Genomic DNA, 19670 nt, shown 5'->3' with positions numbered 1-19670 from the left:
TTATGAATAGCTATTTGGTCAGAATAGGTGAGAGTCTAATAGAAATATCCGCACATTCTGGGAAAAAGAAGCTACATTAGCAAATGGATAACCACTGATTTCAGCTCTAAATATGCACATTTTCGAACAAAACATAAGTGTATGTATAACCTGATGTTATAGGACTGTCATCTGAGGAAGGTTTATGAAGGTTAGTGAAAATTGATATCTTTTGCTGGTTTATTCGCTAACGCTAACGTGCCTATTGCTATCGCTAACGTGCCTTGATGAATGAATGCGGTTGTGTGTAGGCTATTGTAGTAAGCTAATATAATGCTATATTGTGTTTTCGCTGTAAAACACTTAAAAAATCTGAAATATTGGCTGGATTCACAAGATGCTTGTCTTTCATTTCTGTACACGATGCATTTTTCAGAAATGTTTTATGATGAGTATTTAGGTATTCCACGTTGGTCTCTATATTTACTCTGGCTGCTTCGGTCCTATTTTTGACGGTAGCTGTGATGGTAGCTGCAATGTAAAACTGATTTATACCTCAAATATGCACATTTTTCGAACAAAACATAGATTTATTGTGTAACATGTTATAAGACTGTCATCTGATGAAGTTGTTTCTTGGTTAGTTTGGTTGGTTCTTGGTTAGTTAGGTTGGCTTTGTGCATGCTACCTGTGCTGTGAAAAATGTCTGTCCTTCTTTGTATTTGGTGGTGAGCTAACATAAATATACGTGCTGTTTTCGCTGTAAAACATTTAAAAAATCGGACATGTTGACTGGATTCACAAGATGTGTATCTTTCATTTGCTGTATTGGACTTGTTAATGTGTGAAAGTTAAATATTTCTAAAAAAATATATTTTGAATTTCGCGCTCTGCCTTTTCAGTGGAATGTGGGAGGCCTCGGCCAAACTTAACAAAGCTGTATTCAGTGTGTATATATGGCACTCAGGATGCACTAGGCAGGCACACATATTTTAAAAGAGTTATTGACTTCGGGAAAAAAAGTGGCCAGCTGGAAATGAGTATAACTGGCTATTTGGCCAACGGCCGGCGCTTAGTGAAAACACAGGGAACAAAATCCATAATCGGTCGTTCTCTATCAGGAAATAACACTTTTACACTGTTCCGTTATATCAGCTATTGTACAAATATGATACAAAACACTAGAAAATAAAATTGACTGCACTGGGCCTTTAATCCTCAAAGTCTTACCTTGTTGCTGCCACGTGCCTTACTGTCAATGCTTGAGTCTCGACTGGCCACAATTTCAACATTGTTGGATGTGATGGGAATGCAAGTGGAGCCATCATCCCCAGAGAGGCAGCTGGTGAAGAAACCAAATACAATGTTAACAAACTGGACACTTGATCTCCTAAAGAGATCTAGATTGAACATGGGTTTCAACAACCAATCAACCCAACTGGTTCACACAATACTGAATGTGCATTTCTGTACATGAGAAATCTCTGTTAAGGCAGAGAAAAATACTGTACAACATAATAAAGAAGAGGTAACTTTTACTTACATGATCTGACACTCTTGAGTGTTCATGTTCTCTGAATTAGGGCCTGTGGATTCAGCCATGGTTGACCTGTCGCCTGCTCCTATAAGGTCTGCTCCCAGAAGTCCATTCAATTCACCATTGAAAGATGTTTTGCTTTGGTTCTCACTTGGAGAAGCATCTACGGAAACAAACACCTGTGAGTAACTCAGTCCCCCTAACTTTGGATATCACCAAAAATGATGATAAGTAGCGAACCCTATTGCCAAGCAACATTTTCAGGGGTAAAGCCGAAAGGGGATGATAATGTCCCTCGTGTAATTTTACATGCTACCAGAAAACCCTTACTCATCAAGGACTGATGTTTCATCGCCTCCAAAGAACCCAGGCAACCTCATGCCTTATGATTTGGTTCTGGTGCTTAGACCTTGATGACCCTCAGTTCCATTACATTACACATAAGTCATTGAACGAAGGCGTCTTCTGGACAGGAGAGTTTTGTGAAGAGCCCCGGCGCCCTGTCTGAACATTAACGCACTTCACTTGCGGTATTGTTTTGGAAGCATAAGGGCTTTCATATCACAGAGAAAACATTGTCAAAAAACAAAAAAAAAGGTTAAATTGATACATACCTTTATAGGGTTATGGTTCGCAAACGGCCATATTTTCATGTTACAGTGCTTGTTTAAGTAAAACCAGATGGAAGACAGAGTGGACTACCTGTTCTAATTAGCTGTGAGTCTCCAAAAACCTGTGTGTTAACTTTAGACCGATACCACAAACGTGCTGTCACTGAAAAATAATGTCAGCTGCAACTATGTTAAATCCGGTGAACCCAGTAAATAGGTATTTTGCATTTGTGAAATTATTTTGTGAAATGAAAGTAAAGGGATTTATGTTTCTAGAACAGTGCTGCAATTGAGAATCGATTCACGTTTAGATGGAGTATTTGGCTGTTTTGGCTTCCAAAGCCAATTCGCCTTTAAACAGAACATGTAAAGTCCTTGGACTATAAGGAGTAATGTTAGGCAGGGTGTTAGGGGACAAAGTGAAACTTTGGTCCTCGAGTTATACTTCGTATTACATGTTAGAAGCTTCTCAGGAACACAGAACACTATTTCACGAGGATAGGATTTACCATTATTTTCAAATTATCGTAAAAGGTTGGGGACAGGTCAATGTTAATCCCTAGTCAATAATGGCACTAAGTGGCCTGTCAGGATTCTTAAATTCAACACATTGTCCAATATGGCATGATAGGAAATAAAAACAAAAAACTATATTTCATAGTATATTATGCAAATTAGGCCGTATGGAATACATATTTACAGTAATTTAGACCGATAATTTTAGGTAGGGTGGTCATATTAACTATTTATGAAAGCATACCTCTTTTTATACTAGTTTATGCAAATTAGATACACACAAAAACATCCCTACACAAGCACCCACACCCTAAACATAGAAACACTTCTCAGCATTCTCAAACACTCACACAGCACCCCCACCAACACTTCTCACCAAGTCTGACCTGTAGCACCGAGTGCTACTAGACTAATAACATAAAAGGTAAGCCTGCACCCAAGTTGGGTTTCATTGTCATGTTATTTTTCATGATGAGTTACTCTGTTGATGTGCGGATCAACTGCAGTTAAACTGAACTAATTCGTCTAAGCACAGAAGAGAATGAGCCGCCTGCTAGCCAGCTGCACAGAAAGATAGATGGTACACATTTTCAATTCACTGATATTTAGCCTGTTTTTATCGATTGTAGGGCTGTAGCCACTGAATTCTGGTCGTTTTTACTTGAAAGAATAAAACCGTCACAAAATTTGCCGCCGACAGTACAGCCAATGCAGCGCTGCCTCTCGCCCAGCTCGATGCCTCAGCAAAATGCGTCAGGCACTCCCACACAGCTAGAAATCTAGCCCTCAACATTGAAATGGAGGTGGCGAAAGGTGAATTTGGACCAATCCACACATCAAAACGTGGCTACAAGGCTCTACTTTGTAACCTGCCGTTTCTTTTTCTTCGTGTCTCTAGCTAGGTTTCCATCCAATTGGGCAACAGATGTGACTATTGAAAAACTGCATAAAAACAATATGCACATACTCCCACACAATTACCTTGTTGCAGATAAAAGGCTGTGAGTGATGACGTAGTACACATAAAAATACATTTTGCGGTTAAATCCCCTCCCAAAAAAGACAAGTTAAATGGGTTTCCATCACATTTTCAATTCTAGTTCTCTCACCAAACATTTGCGTTATATAGCGACTGTGACCACTCTGGTATTGCGTATAGCTTACATGGAGATAATTATTATGAACAAAAGCGCGATAACATTTTTATTTGTCAAACGGCAGCCAAGCATCGATTATCATGTCACCAGAATAAGACCCTCGCGATATTTATTGGAAAGGAGCATCAAGCTCATCACCTTGCACTTTCACCACCCTGTGAAGTTCATCATAACTTATTTCATCTGTAGCCTAATAAACTGCTTGCTTTCCCGACGAGTCGTAGTGGGAGGACGACACGTCATCTCGTGACTCCCAAGGTTATTCGATATGGTTATGATATCAATATTTGTGCATAAAAGCGTTTACATCGACAATCCTCGTATAATTCATTTTACCGACAAGATCCCACCTTGTCTAGGGTATTTTGTTTACATTTGGAAAGTTGAGCGAACATTCCCCCCCCCCCCCCCCCCCATCAGGCCCGTCATGACAATATCTGACGTACTTTACACGCATAAAAAGGTTGGACGGATGAATAACAGAAGCGAAGGAAAAATGTTTTACCTTATATTTCATAAGACGCCCGATAACAGTGAAACACCCTCATTATTAGCAACACAACGTCACATCGATCTTACTCTGATAGGTTGAGGAAAACCCATTGCAAAGAGCAAATATGAACAAACCGATTTTACGGGTTTCACAAAAAGGTCTGTCCCACATATTTGAACGTTCTAACATGACTAAACCGTCCGCATTACGTGCGCGAGTTTTGTAAAATACATTTACACACGTTATTAAATAATTTCATCCAAACTGCTCGCCAGCGTCGACATAACCGGGCACCTTGATGCTCTGCAAGTCCCGCGTCTCCCATGGTTTTTACAAGCATATTAACCCACGACAGTGTTTGAAAGATGAAATTGGTCCACACTCCAATCCAGTTGGTGGCGGTAATGCACCTTAAAATAAGTTGCCAACCACCATATAAAATCCACAGAAGGATGAACAAGGAGATTAATCAAAATTTAAAAAACTATATAGGTTTCCCATTTTATCTGTGGATTAATTGTCGGAATAGAGAGCACATGATTTTGGGTGAATAAAAATGGGTAAAAAAAAAAAAAAAGGACCATATGCATTTCAGGTAAAATAACCCAATTTTTATCTCCCAGGACAAATTAGCTAGCAATGTCCATGAATGTTTTTTGTGTGTTTCAACCTGTGCGCAAATTAATATAGTTGGTTTTGAACACGCCTGGTGGGGATAGACAAAATCAACTAGTGCCGTCACCGACAAAAAATAATCTTGGTCGACCAAGAGTCATCGGTACTTTCGACCAATCGATTGTTGGATATTTTAAAACATATTTTTCTATACGCTTTTCCATGCATTTGAATAAAATCAACTACATGTATCTTGTCTGATACTTTAAGCGCACTGTCTGATTCAATAATTAAGACAGACAAATGACTCAAGGAGCCCAACGGACACGCTGTATTAAAACAAATGACAGTGAGTGGCTGTGTTACTGGCGCATGTCGTCTCTCCTCCCTGCTGCAGCGACCATAGCACAGCAAGTGTTGATCGCACTGTCCATTCTGAAGCTGCAACATAATTACAGCCATTTAGTTTAATTGTTTCTCTGACATCAAAATCCCCTATTTGTTTAAGAAAAACCTTCCCTATTCCCTCAAACCTTGATCTTTTACGTAACACATGTATGCATCACATGCACTTGACCAATAGGGTCGGACCTATAGCCTATCATAATTATAAGAAGAAATTGATTATAAAAAAAACTCTGAACACGTGACAGCAAAATAGGTGCAGAGGACGTGAAAAAGAAACTTGAAACGGGGAATGTTTACTGGTTGTGCAGAAGGGAAATGGATAGTTAGATGTGCGGAAGACATTTGACTTGGTTGTGGTAACTACTGGAGATCAAGAAAAAGGAGGGTATTGGAGCAAGCGCTGCGTGAATATTAGGCCTGTGTGTGACAAACAGGTGCTTAAGATATTTTTTTCTGACCATTTGGAAGTGTAAATTTTAAGTCTACCAGAGAGTCTGTTCTAACGAAATATATATACTGTATATGAAGCCTTTATTACAGCAAAGACTAAAAAGAGTTGCATGCGTTCGTGAATTGTGGTTCATTTGTTTAATTATTCAAAGCGCCCTTTATTTCATTTAAAACTAAACTGCTTGTTTGCATTTCAAAGCACGAATGACTCATATGCTGTGTCATGACATGACCGAATGATTGATACAGTAGATATATATATATATAGATAAGTAACAAGGCCCGAGGGGGTGTGGTATATGGCCAATATACCACGGCTAAGGGCTGTTCTTTAGCACAACGCAACGCGGAGCGCCTGGATACAGCCCTTAGCCGTGGTATATTGGTCATATACAACAAACCCGAGGTGCCATATTGCTATTATAAAGTGGTTACCAACATAATTAGAACAGTAAAAATAAATGTTTTGTCATACCTGTGGTATAGGGTCTGATATACCACGGCTGTCAGCCAATCAGCATTCAGGGCTCGAACCACTCAGTTTATGAATTGATATGTAGGCCTAAGTAGGTTATGGCATTAAGTCTAAACAGGACACGCTCTTAGGACTACAGATCAATGGTGCTTAAACAATGCTACTACTATACGAAGCCTACCAATGATAATGACATTACTTAATATAATGATAATATAACAATAAGGTGGTCAAGAAAAAGGAGGGTATAGGAGCGAGAGCTGCATGCATACTATGTGACAAACAGGTGCTGTTGATTACAATATTATTTTTCTACCCGTTTAGAACAGTGTAAACACTAAATACATTAGTAATACCAGAGTCTGTTCTAAGAAATACAAAATTGGAAAGCATTTACTACAGCATAGCAAAGATTAAAAACAGATGAATTTGTGAAATTGATTTATCCAACATTATGCAGTTGCGTGAGGCTTGGTGCTCACGGAATCAGTACGCTATTAAACAAACACTCAAACAGGCAACAGAAGCAGGATCTGTCTTATTTCTGTAGATATACAGTGCCAGTCAAAAGTTTACAACTACTCATTCAAGGGTGATTTTAAAAATGTTCTGCATTGTAGAATAGTGAAAACATCAAAACTATGAAATAAAAAGTATAAGCAAAAGTGTTAAAAAATATATTTATATTTTAGATTCTTCAAATAGCCACCCTTTGCCTTGACAGCTTTGCACACTCCTTGCATTCTTTCAACCTGCTTCATGAGGTAGTCACCTGGAATGCATTTCAATCAACAGGTGTGCCTTGTTAAAAGTTAATTTGTGGAATTTCTTTCCTTCTTAATGCATTTGAGCCAATCAGTTGTGTTGTGACATGGTAGGGGGGTATACAGAAGATAGCCCTATTTGGTAAAAAACCAAGTCCATGTCATGGCAAGACCAGCTCAAATAAGCAAAGCGTAACGACAGTCCATCATTACTTCTAGTCATGGTCAGTCAATCCAGAACATTAAGAACTGTGAAAGTTTCTTCAATTGCAGTTGCAAAAATCAAGCGCTATGATGAAACTGGCTCTCATGAGGACTGCCACAGGAAAGGAAGACCCAGAGTAACCTCTGCTGCTGAGGATCATTTCATTGGAGTTACCAGCCTCAGAAACTGCAGCCCAAATAAATGCTTCACAAAGTTCAAGTAACAGAAATCAAAACATCAACTGTTCAGAGGAGACTGCATGAAATCTGGCCTTCATGGTCGAATTGCTGCAAAAAAAACACTACTAAAGAACACCAATAATAAGAAGAGAATTGCTTGGGCCAACAAACACAAGCAATGGACATTAGACCGGTGGAAATCTGTCTTTTGGTCTGATGAGTCCAAATTTGAGATTTTTGGTTCTAACCGCCGTATCTTTGTGAGACGCAGAGTAGGTGAACGGATGATCTCCACATGTGTGGTTCCCACCGTGAAGCATGGAGGCGGTGAGATGGTGCTTTGCTGGTGACACTGTCTGTGATTTATTTAGAATTCAAGGCACACTTAACCAGCATGGCTACCACAGCATTCTGCAGCGATATGCTATCCTATCTGGTTTGGGCTGAGTGGGACTATCATTTGTTTTTCAACAGGACAATGACCCAACACACCTCCAGGCTGTGTAAGGGCTATTTGACCAAGAAGGAGAGTGATGGAGTGCTGCATCAGATGACCTGGCCTCCACAATACCCCAAGCGCAACCAAATTGAGATGGTCCGACTCATCTCAAACCGCAGAGTGAAGGAAAAGTAGCCATTTCATGAAATTAGTTGCAAAATGAATAGGAAATATAGTCAAGATGTTGACATGGTTATAAATAATGATTTATAATTTAAATGTGACCTTCAAACTTTACTTTCGTCAAATCCTCCTCCATTTGCAGCAATTACAGCCTTGCAGACCTTTGGCATACTACTTGTCAATTTGTTGAGGTAATCTGAAGAGATTTCACCCCATACATCCAGAAGCACCTCCCACAAGCTGGATTGGCTTGATAGGCACTTCTTACGTACCATACGGTCAAGCTGCCCCCACAACAGCTCAAATCGGGTTGAGATCCGGTGACTGTGCTGGCCACTCTTTTATAGACAGAATACCAGCTGACTGCTTCTTCCCTAAATTGTTCTTGCATAGTTTGGAGCTGTGCTTTCGGTCATTGTCCTGTTATAGGAAGAAATTGGCTCCAATTAAGCGACGTCCACAGGGTATGGCATGGCACAATGGAGTGATTGCCTTCCTTCTTCAAGATCCCTTTTACCCTGTACAAATCTCCCACTTTACCACCACCAAAAGCACCTTCAGACCATCACAATGCCTCCACCATGCTTGACAGATGGCGTCAAGCACTCCTCCAGCATCTTTTCTGCATCTCACGAATGTTGTTCTTTGTGATCCGAACACCTTAACTTAGATTCGTCTGTCCATAACACCTTTTTCCAATCTTCCTCTGTCTAGTGTCTGTTTTGCCCATCTTATTTTTTATTGGCCAGTCTGAGATATGGCTTTTTCTTTGCAACTCTGCCTAGAAGGCCAGCATCCCGGAGTAGCCTCTTCACTGTTGATGTTGAGACTGGTGTTTTGCGGGTACTATTTAATGAAGCTGCCAGTTGAGGACTTGTGAGGCTTCTGTTTCTCAAACTAAACACTAATGTACTTGTCCTCTTACTCAGTTGTGCACCGGGGCCTCCCACTCCTTTTTCTATTCTGGTTAGAGATAGTTTGTGCTGTTCTGTGAAGGGAGTAGGACACAGCGTTGCACGAGATCTTCAGTTTCTTAGCAATTTCTCATATGGAATAGCCTTAATTTCTCAGAACAAGAATAGACTGATGAGTTTCAGAATAAAGTATTTTGTTTCTGGCCATTTTGAGCCTGTAATCGAAACCACAAATGCTGATGCTCCAGATACTCAACTGGTCTAAAGAAGGCCAGTTTTATTGCTTCTTTAATCAGAACAACAGTTTTTAGCTGTGCTAACATAATTGCAAAAGGGTTTTCTAATGAACAATTAGCCTTTTAAAATGATAAACTTAGATTAGCTAACACAACGTGCCATTGGAACACCGGAGTGATGGTTGCTGATAATGGGCCGTTTCCAGCTACAATAGTCATTTACAACATTAACAATGTCTACACTGCATCTGATCATTTCAATGTTATTTTAATGGACATTGTTTTTTGCTTGTCTTTCAAAAACAAGGACATTTCTAAGTGACCCTAATCTTTTAAACGGTAGTGTATATGTGGAAACTCCTTCAAGACTGTTGGAAAAGCATTCCAGGTGAAGCTGGTTGAGAGAATGCCAAGAGTGTGCAAAGCTGTCAAGGCAAAGAGTGGCTATTGGAAGAATCTCAACTATATTTAGATTTGTTTAACACTTTTTTGGTTACTACATGGTTCCATATGTATTATTTCCTAGATTTGATGTCTTCCCTATTATTCTACAATGTAGAAAATAGTTCAAATAAAGAAAAACTCTTGAATGAGTAGGTGTCCAAACTTTTGACTGGTACTGTATGTGTTGATCACGTGTCAAACTCATTCCACAGAGGGCCGAGTGTGTGTGGGTTTTCGCTCCACCCTTGTACTTGAGTGATGAATGAAGGTCACTAATTAGTAATTAACTCCCCACACCTGGTTGACAATTAATTGAAAGGGGAAAAAACAGTACCCCTGTTTATAGCCTCGTTATTGTTACTTTTATTGTTACTTTTATTTTCTTAACTTTTTCTTGAACTGCATTGTTGGTTAAGGGCTTGTAAGTAAGCATTTCACAGTAAGGTCTACACTTGTTGTATTCAGCGCATGTGTCAAATAAAACGTGATTTGATTAATTAACTAAGGTCACTAATTAGTAAGGAAGTGAGTTTGATACCCCTGGTGTAGATAGTTTGATATATTGAAAACCTAAAATGTACTGTTTCTGTAAATTGGTTATTGAGTTGGACAAAACTGTTGACATTGGGCTATACATCAAAATTTCTTGTCTACAGGAAGCAATAGCATCATTTAAAACTTACATTTCAGGAATATAAATGCAACTTAACATTATTTTCCAATGGATTTGTACTTAACCAGGGGGGGGGAATTGCCAAATTATCCCAAAACGTGCTGCGATTTATTTATTTTTATGATATACAAGAAATCACCTAAAAAAGGGTTTCACCTGCCTACCTTCAGTCAGTTTTTGGGCAACCTGCTGCCTAGTTATTTAGCTAGCTAGCTACTCATTTGTATTAAATAAAACCAAAAATGTGTTAGGTAGCCGTTGCGCACTTTAAAATTGTAACGTTAGCCAACTTACCTAACAAGCGCCGCCTATAGCTACCTTTCCACGTAAATGTACTGCTAGTTTGATAACCCTGCAAACTACCAAGAAAGCAAGCAAACATCTAACCTGTAGCTAGTCTAGTAATGTTAGTTAGCCAAGTTAGCGAGCCAACATCAATTAATTAATGTTTTACTAGCTAGCTAACGTTAACATTAATTAGCTGAAGTTAACTTGCATGATAGGGATGGCGCATTCTGCTAAAGTTATGCTTTGATCAGACCGACAGTCATTGCATCAATGCTGCATAGTAAATTCTGCATTGACACTTTATTCATCATGTAATCCAACATTTGTACTGAATATGTGTGCATTCCTTTTTGCTACAATTTGTCAAGTCTACACATACAATGATGCATATGTTGGATTTATCCAACGTATGCAGCACACAGAACGTTGGGTAATGAATGTAATCGTATTCCTCTGAGCAGAGTAACGGCTCAGGTTACATCCATAACCCAATGTTCTCTTTCGTTTTCGTAATGGGTTGCCAAACGACCTAGAGGTTGTTCAGACAAAAGAGTGGGATAACACCATTTAAATTAGTCCAGATGAGTCCCTGGGACATCACTGTATCCACCACAGGATGCAACAGAATATAATTACCCAACAAGGTAACAGAATTTCCACTGTGGTATACAACCACACACACAAGCAAGCTGAAAGCTATATGATTCTTCATTTGGGTGCAACAGCACCAAGAGTGGAAGGCCTCTGTATAAAACAGCCATCTCATGGATGGTTGAAAAGTATGTACGTACAAGGTTGACGGTACGCTCACTTATCTGGGTTGAGAGAGCATGCCATGTCCAGAACCACAGACCCCAGTGATGGTGTGGACATAACATTGAGTCTGCAGTACCTCAAGAAAGTCATGGGTGTTTCCCAACTTGCAGCAGCACAGAGTCTAGGGAGATCTCACTGAACAAGACCCATGAAGTGGCCATACCCGTGAACAACTGTGCTACCACGCTATCTGGAGTTGGTCTACCTGCTACAGCGTATGATTTTGACACGGCATTGGTAATCCAATGTGCCAGTCTCTGTTCCATAACACACAAAAAGCTGTTCTGTTTGACAAACAGTTCTTGTTGCAGCAAGATATTCACTGTGTGCATGCAGGCAAAGTGTATGCAACTCTCCTGTGAGCAGTGGGGAGACAGAGCACATGTCAAACTCATTCCACGGAGGGCCGAGTGTCTGCAGGTTTTCGCTCCTCCCTTGTACTTGATTGATGAATATAGGCCACTAATTAGTAAGAAACTTCCCACACCTGGTTATCTAGGACTTAATTGAAATGGAAAAACAATCCTGCAGACACTACGCCCTACATGGAATGAGTGACACCCCTGCTGCTATTAGCCCATAGAAACATGGGCTACTATCTCAAAGAAATCAAAGACATTTGTTGTGAAGTGTCTGTCCTATATCTGAGAGAAAACTTCTTACATTTGGCACTAAACAACTTCCATTAATTCGTTTTTTACTTCTACCGGAATACCTTCAAATGAGTCTGAGAGGCTTGTGTTCGTCATAGAGCAAAACAACCAACATGTACGTACGCGTTTGGGAGAGACTCACCTTTCCATAGATGGGTCATAGTGTGTAGCCCAAACTGTTCTGACTCTACAGAGGGAAGCTGGCAGATCTGCAGTAACGACTTCAGACGAGTCCCGTGACGCTTGTGGGGGTCGTAGAGCAAAACTGAGAACACCATGGTGTTCGTGAGAGTCTCATATTTTGAAGGCCAAACCGTTTGGGTGCTACAGACGTTTGAGAGAAAGAATGTCTCATGGTCTGACAAACGCCGCTGTAGCCCTGCCACCGCAGATGCGGAAGGGCAACGTCGGCGGATGTGGTGATTGAGATGCAGCCAAAGCAAAAAACATCCAGCTTAAACAGACGGATTTTTATGGGTATTTGTTTATTATGCTAATTCGAATGTGGGAACCGATGCGCACTCCAGGCTGATCTTCCTCAAGACCTGAGGGAACAAGTGAATTGCTGGAAAAGCATACAGCAGCTCCCATGGCCATCTGTGCGATAGAGCATTGACCCTGAGTGGTCCTGCTGTACCCGTTACAAAAAAACACATAGGACAACGCAAAGCGAACAGTTCGGCGATGCCCCTTCCAAATTGATACCTGATCATCTCCACTACAGTGGGATGTATCCTCCAGCCTGAAAGAAGAGGGCCTCCTCTGGGGAGGTCTGCTGCCTGATTCTCCACCCCCGGCAGGTGTATCGCTCTGAGGGATGTACAGTGTGTTTGCACAAAGCAATAGCTCCCTTGTGCAGTGACACTGACCTCAGTCCACCCCGGCAGTTGGCGCGCAACCACGCTTGTGTCATCTGTCCGTTTCAGTAGTTGTCCTCTCAGTACTGGGAGGAAGTGACGGAATGCAAGGTGAAAGGCCTTTAGCTCCAGTAGGTTGACATGAGCTGGTTTCCATGGCGCTGACCATACACCACGGAACCCTGACTGGTTCAAGACCGCTCCCACCAATACTCTGCGTGCTGTGGTACAGAGGGGACTCGGCTTGCATATAGTGGTGTGATCAAGGCGTTAGCTAGCCGTGGTTCAACTTGCTAACTAAACTAGCTAGCGTAATCGTACATTTGGCAAGCGTAACGTCGTTAAGATAATTTAGCTTACTAGCTACGTTAGTTAACTAATTGGCTGGCAACCTTAGTCAGTTAACGTTAGCTTAACTAGCCTAACTAGCAGTCTGCTAACTTAGCTAGCTAATATGTTCGCGAATGTAAAGTAGCTAGCTAACGTTAACTAATGACTTGTGAAAAAGTTTAAGTTAACTAATTAGGTACGAATGTGAACATACGGAGCTAGCTCGCATTTTGCAGCGTCCGTCCATAACTTTTGATAGCAAGGTTACGTTAGCAAACTAGAACTTTGTCCAAAGCTAGGTAGCTAAGTTAGTAGAATTAGCTTGCAATGCGGCCTAAAAGCGCATTTTCATTCCAGTTAAACTTACCAACGCAGTTCCCGGGTCGGTCCAGCTTTAATATATCACGAAGATGCTGGGTTGCACCCTCTATATCTATGTTTGAATTTGAAGCCATATGTAAGGGATGGGGGGGAAACTGGGTCGTCAGAGGGGAGCAAAATTATTTATATTTTCGTTCTTTGCTGTCAGTGTTCAATTCGTTTGACCGAACGCCACTAACCGTCTAAACTTCCGCTGGGTGTTCATGCATTTCTCTCCCCAGCAAAAGCTAGTGCGCTGTATTGTTCCGAGGATACTGTCTGCTCCACATTCCACCCCAAATTGTTGCAGCATAGGTGGCATTGCAGCCTGGCTACCCTTCTGTCTGTTTAGCGAAAAGGTTCCACTCCTAGTACTTCGTGATATATGCCAAAGATAGTTTAGCAAATAGCATGACAGGAGTGAAACGATAGCTGAACAGTCCGGAACCAAGACTAGTGGCATGGCATCTACAATATTTATCCAACCGTAGCTTGGTTTCCATCCAATTTGCGACAGATTTTCATGCGAATATAAAAAAATCTGCATAAAACAATATGCGCATTTTCCCACAGGAGATGTTTCTATCAAACGGACTTTATGCGAATAAAAAGGTTGTTCGTGATGACTTAGTGCACATAAAAATAACTTTTGCCGTTAAATTCCCATATACCAAATGAAAAATACAAGTTAAATGGTTTCCACTGCATTTTCAACTCTACCGTTGGTTTTGTCACAAAAACGGTTGCGTTATATAGCAAATGTGCCCACTCTGATTTTGGCACATGCACTATATCCAACAGCTCGCTGACCTACATTATGAGATTATTTATGGATAAGAGCGATATTGTTAGTATTTGTCAAACGGTAGTCAAGCATCAATCATCATGTCACCAGAATAAGACCATCGATATTTATTCGAATGGAGCATCACCTTGCACATTCACCACCCCATTATAACTTATATTTTCTGTAGCCTAGCTTTCCCGAGTCATAGTTGGAGGTCCACACAACATATTGTCGTGTTTACTTCAAAATAATGGTTATTATATCAATAATTGCGGAAAAAGGCGTTTCCAACGCAATTTCTCGCTTAATTAATTTTACCTACACAAAAATGTCCCATAATGTCTAACTATGTTCGGCATTTATAAAATTGTACCGGCATTTCATGTTTTCATCAGCCCAAACACTGAATTGACAAGTGTGTAATTAAAGGGAAAGGGAGATACCAAGTCAGTTTAACTGCATGCATTCAACTGAAATGTGTCTAAATGACACTAATAAAATATTGCCATTTCATATGGAATTACATTCCATACACAGAGAACCGAATTAAATACTATTGGTAGTGTACACACAGTATTTTGCAGATGTTATCACGGGTGTAACGATATGCTTATGTTTCTTGCTCCAACAGTGCAGTAGTGCCTAACAATACAAAACAATACATGCAAATCTAAAAAAAAATAAGAAAGGAATTAAGAAATATAGAAATGAATATAGAAATGACTGCCAAGAGTGTGCAAAGCTGTCATCAAGGCAAAGGGTGGCTACTTTGAAGAATCTCAAATATAAAATCTATTTCGTTATGTTTAACACTTTTTTGGTTACTACATGATTCCATATGTGCTATTTAGAACTATGTAGAACTAAGAACAGATATAGCCCTTGGTTCACCCCAGACTTGACTGCCCTTGACCAGCCCAAAAACCTCCTGTGGCGTTCTGCATTAGCATCGATAAGCCCTCGTGATATGCAACTTTTCAGGGAAGTCAGGAACAAATATACTCAGTCAGTTAGGAAAGCTAAGGCTAGCTTTTTCAAACAGAAATTTGCTTCCTGTAGCACTAATTCCAAAAAGTTTTGGGACACTGTAAAGTCCATGGAGAATAAGAGCACCTCCTCTCAGCTGCCCACTGCACTGAGGATAGGAAACACTGTCACCACCGATAAATCCACGATAATCGATCATTTCAATAAGCATCTTTCTAGGGCTGGCCATGCTTTCCACCTGGCTACCGCTACCCCGGCCAACATCTCAGCCCCCTCTGCAGCAACTTGCCCAAGCCCCACCTGCTTCTCCTTCACCCAAATCCAGACAGCTGATGTTCTGAAAGAGCTGCAAACTCTGGATCCCTACAAATCAGCTGGGCTAGACAATCTGGACCCTCTCTAAAATGATCAGCCGAAATTGTTGCAACCCCTATTACAAGCCTATTCAACCTCTCTTTCGTATCGTCTGAGATCCCCAAAGATTGGAACGCTGCTGTGGTCATCCCCCTCTTCAAAGGGGGAGACACTCTAGACCCAAACTGTTATAGACCTATATCCATCCTGCCCTGCCTTTCTAAAATCTTCGAAAGCCAAAATAACAAACAGGTCACTGACCATTTCGAATCCCACCGTACCTTCTCCACTATGCAATCTGGTTTCCGAGCTGGTCATGGGTGCACCTCAGCCACGCTCAAGGTCCTAAACGATATCATAACCGCCATTGAAAAGACAGTACTGTGCAGCCGTCTTCATCGACCTGGCCAAGGCTTTATACTCTGTCAATCACCGTATTCTTATCGGCAGACTCAATAGCCTTGGCTTCTCAAATGACTGCCTCGCCTGGTTCACCAACTACTTCTCAGATAGAGTTCAGTGTGTCAAATCGGAGGTCCTGTTGTCCGGACCTCTGGCAGTCTCTATGGGGGTTCAATTCTCAGGCCGACTCTTTTCTCTTTTCTATATATCAATGATTCTCTGATCCACCTCTACGCAGACTACACCATTCTGTATACATCTAGCCCTTCTTTGGACACTGTGCTAACAAACCTCCAAACGAGCTTCAACGCCATACAACAATCTTTCCATGGCCTCCAACTGCTTTTAAATGCTAGTAAAACTAAGTGCATGCTCTTCAACCGATTTCTGCCCGCACCCTCCCGCCCGACTAGCATCACTACTCTGGCCGGTTCTGACCTAGAATATGTGGACAACTACAAATACCTAGGTGTCTGGTTAGACTGTAAACTCTCCTTCCAGACTCACATTAAGCATCTCCAATCCAAAATTAAATCTAGAATCGGCTTCCTATTTCGTAACAAAGCCTCTTTCACTCATGCTGCCAAACATTCCCTCGTAAAACTGACTATCTTACCGATCCTTGACTTCGGTGATGTCATTTACAAAATAGCCCCCAACACTCTACTCAGCAAACTGGATGCAGTCTATCACAGTGCCATCCGTTTTGTCACCAAAGCCCCATATACTACCCACCACTGCGACCTGTATGCTCTCGTTGGCTGGCCCTCACTACATATTCGTCGCCAAACCCACTGGCTCCAGGTCATCTACAAGTCTCTGCTAGGTAAAGCCCCACCTTATCTCAGCTCACTGGTCACCATAGCAACACCTACCCGTAACACGCTCTACAGCAGGTATATTTCACTGGTCATCCCCAAAGCCAACACTTACTTTGGCTGCCTTACCTTCCAATTCTCTGCTGCCAATGACTGGAACGAATTGCAAAAATCACTGAAGCTGGAATCTTATATCGCCCTCTCTAACTTTAAGCATCAGCTGTTAGAGCAGCTTACTGATCACTGTACCTGTACACAGCCCATCTGTAAATAGCACACCCAACTACCTCATCCCCATATTATTACTTACCCTCTTGCTCTTTTGCACCCCAGTATCTCTACTTGCACATCATCATCTGCACATCTATCACTCCAGTGTTATTGCTAAATTGTAATTATTGTACATACTATGGCCTATTTATTACTTACCTCCCTACTCTTCTACATTTGCACACACCGTACATAGATTTTAATATTTTTTTTCTATTGTATTATTGATTGTACGTTTGTTTATGTGTAACTCTGTGTTGTTGTTTTTGTCGCACTGCTTTGCTTTATCTTGGCCAGGTCGCAGTTGTAAATGAGAACTTGTTCTCAACTGGCCTACCTGGTTAAATAAAGGTGAAATAAAAAATAAATATATATTTTTTTATAGTTTTGTAGAAAATAGTAAAAAATAAAGAAAAACCTTTGAATGAGTATGTGTGTCCAGACTTTTGACTGGTACTGTATAAAATTTACCACAACTGGACTCCAATGCATTCGGAAAGTATTCAGACCCCTTCCCCTTTTCCACATTTTGTTACGTTACAGCCTTATTCTAAAATAGATTAAATAAACTATTTCTTCATCAATCTACACACAATACCCCATAACAACAAAACCAAAACTGTTTTTTCTAAATGTTTGCTAATTTATAACAAATAAAAATACCTTATTACATAAGTATTCAGACCCTTTGCTATGAGACTCGAAATTGAGATCAGGTGCAACCTGTTTCCATTGATCATCCCTAAGATGTTTCTACTTGATTGGAGTCCACTTGTGGTAAATTCAATTGATTGGACATGATTTGGAAAGGAACAGACCTGTCAAAATACGGTCCCAAAGTTGACAGTGCATGTCACAGCAAAAACCAAGCCATGAGGTCAAAGGAATTGTCCGTAGAGCTCCGAGACAGGATTGTGTCAAGGCACAGATCTGGGGAAGGTCCCCAAGAACAAAGTGGCCTTTTTCTCCCCAATTTTGTTATATCCAATTGATAGTTAGTCTTGTCCCATCAATGCAACTCCCCTACGGACTCTGGAGAAGCAAAGGTTGAGAGCCATGCGTCCTACAAAACACGACCCTGCCAAGCTGCACTGCTCGATTAACCCTGGGAGCCAGCCGCAACAATGTGGGGGAGGAAACACCATCCAACTGGCAACTGAAGTCAGCTTGCAGGCCCCCGACAATGAGTCGCTAGAGTGCGATGGGACAAGAAAATCCTGGCCGGTGCACCGCCTCATGGGTCTCCCGGTCACGGCCAGCTGTTACACAGCCTGTGATTGAACCCTGGGCGGTAGTGAAGCCTCGAGCACTACGATGCAGTGCCTTAGACTGCTACGCCACTAGGGAACCTCGGCCTCCATCATTCTGAAATAGATGAAGTTTGGAACCTCCAAGACTCTTCCTAGAGTTGGCAGCCCGGCCATACTGAGCAATCGGGGGAGAAGGGCCTTGGTCAGGGAGGTGATCAAAAACCTGACGGTCACTCAGAGAGCGCTAGAGTTCAGAAGGATTGCTGTTACTTACACTGTCCCTTCTGGCAACGAGACTGCAGTAAAGCTTTGACTCCCCTCCATATGTATTTGGACAGTGAAGCTAAAATAACCAAATTTGGCTCTATACTCCATCTAGGATTTGAGATCAAATGTTTCATATGAGGAGACAGTACAGAATGTAACCTTTTATTAGCTTTATTAGAGGGCATTTTCATTCATATCTGTTTTACCGTTTTAAATTAAAGGACTTTATGTATCTAGTCACCCACATGTAAAGTATTTTGACTATTAAAGCAGTCAAAAGTTTAGTATTTGGTCCCATATTTCTTGCACTCAATGACTACATCAAGCTTGTGACTCTACGAACTCTTTGGATGCATTTTGTTTTCATTGTGTTGTTTTGCCCAACTTAATGGTGAATGATAACTGGAGTAATTTTCTTTCTAAGTGGGTAAATAAGATGTTTCTGAAAACTTTAAATTAATCCTGATAATACCATGTTTAAGAAAAAACATGAATGAATCGTGGAACAATGATGAGCGAGATGCCGTTCAGAGGCTACATCAAAACATGCTAAACTCTCACCATTACCAATAACAAGGGAGCTAAGCATTTTTTTGGGGGTATGACTTTTGTGCCTCTGTAACCTTATTACTCATCATTATCATGATTCATTCATGATTATCCATAATCATGGTAGCATCTACATGAATGTAGAAGTGTTCAGAAACATCTTCCATTCTTACTTACTATAAAAGGGACTCCAAAATGGCACAAGACATTATTCACCATTCAAAATGCATCCAACAAGTCTGTAGTCACACTCTTGATTTAGTGATTGCGTGCAAGGAATATGGAACAAAATACTAATCTTTTGACTACTTTAATATAAGTTATTTTGTCCAAATACTTGACTTCTTCAAATGTGGGGACTATATACACATAATGTTTTAATTTTTAAATGGTAAAACAGATAC

At 40.8% G+C, this 19670-nt stretch overlaps 1 protein-coding gene across 1 annotated transcript in view; it reads right to left on the bottom strand.

Moving 5' to 3' along the window:
* The window catches only part of LOC120066252 (enhancer of mRNA-decapping protein 4-like), a 45244-nt gene extending 31459 nt beyond the window's left edge, over positions 1-13785 (bottom strand). The window contains exons 1-3 of the mRNA XM_039017500.1: positions 13590-13785; positions 1523-1679; positions 1210-1321 (exon numbers count right to left, since the gene is read on the bottom strand). Of these exons, the coding sequence (XP_038873428.1) occupies positions 1210-1321; positions 1523-1679; positions 13590-13677 (357 nt within the window). The 5' untranslated portion in view covers positions 13678-13785. The remainder of the gene's footprint in view (positions 1-1209; positions 1322-1522; positions 1680-13589) is intronic.
* Between the last annotated feature and the right edge of the window lie 5885 nt (positions 13786-19670).

Source organism: Salvelinus namaycush, chromosome 21 (assembly GCF_016432855.1).
Source record: "Salvelinus namaycush isolate Seneca chromosome 21, SaNama_1.0, whole genome shotgun sequence".
Taxonomy (NCBI): Eukaryota; Metazoa; Chordata; class Actinopteri; order Salmoniformes; family Salmonidae; genus Salvelinus; species Salvelinus namaycush.
This window is presented reverse-complemented; position numbering and strand designations above follow the sequence as displayed.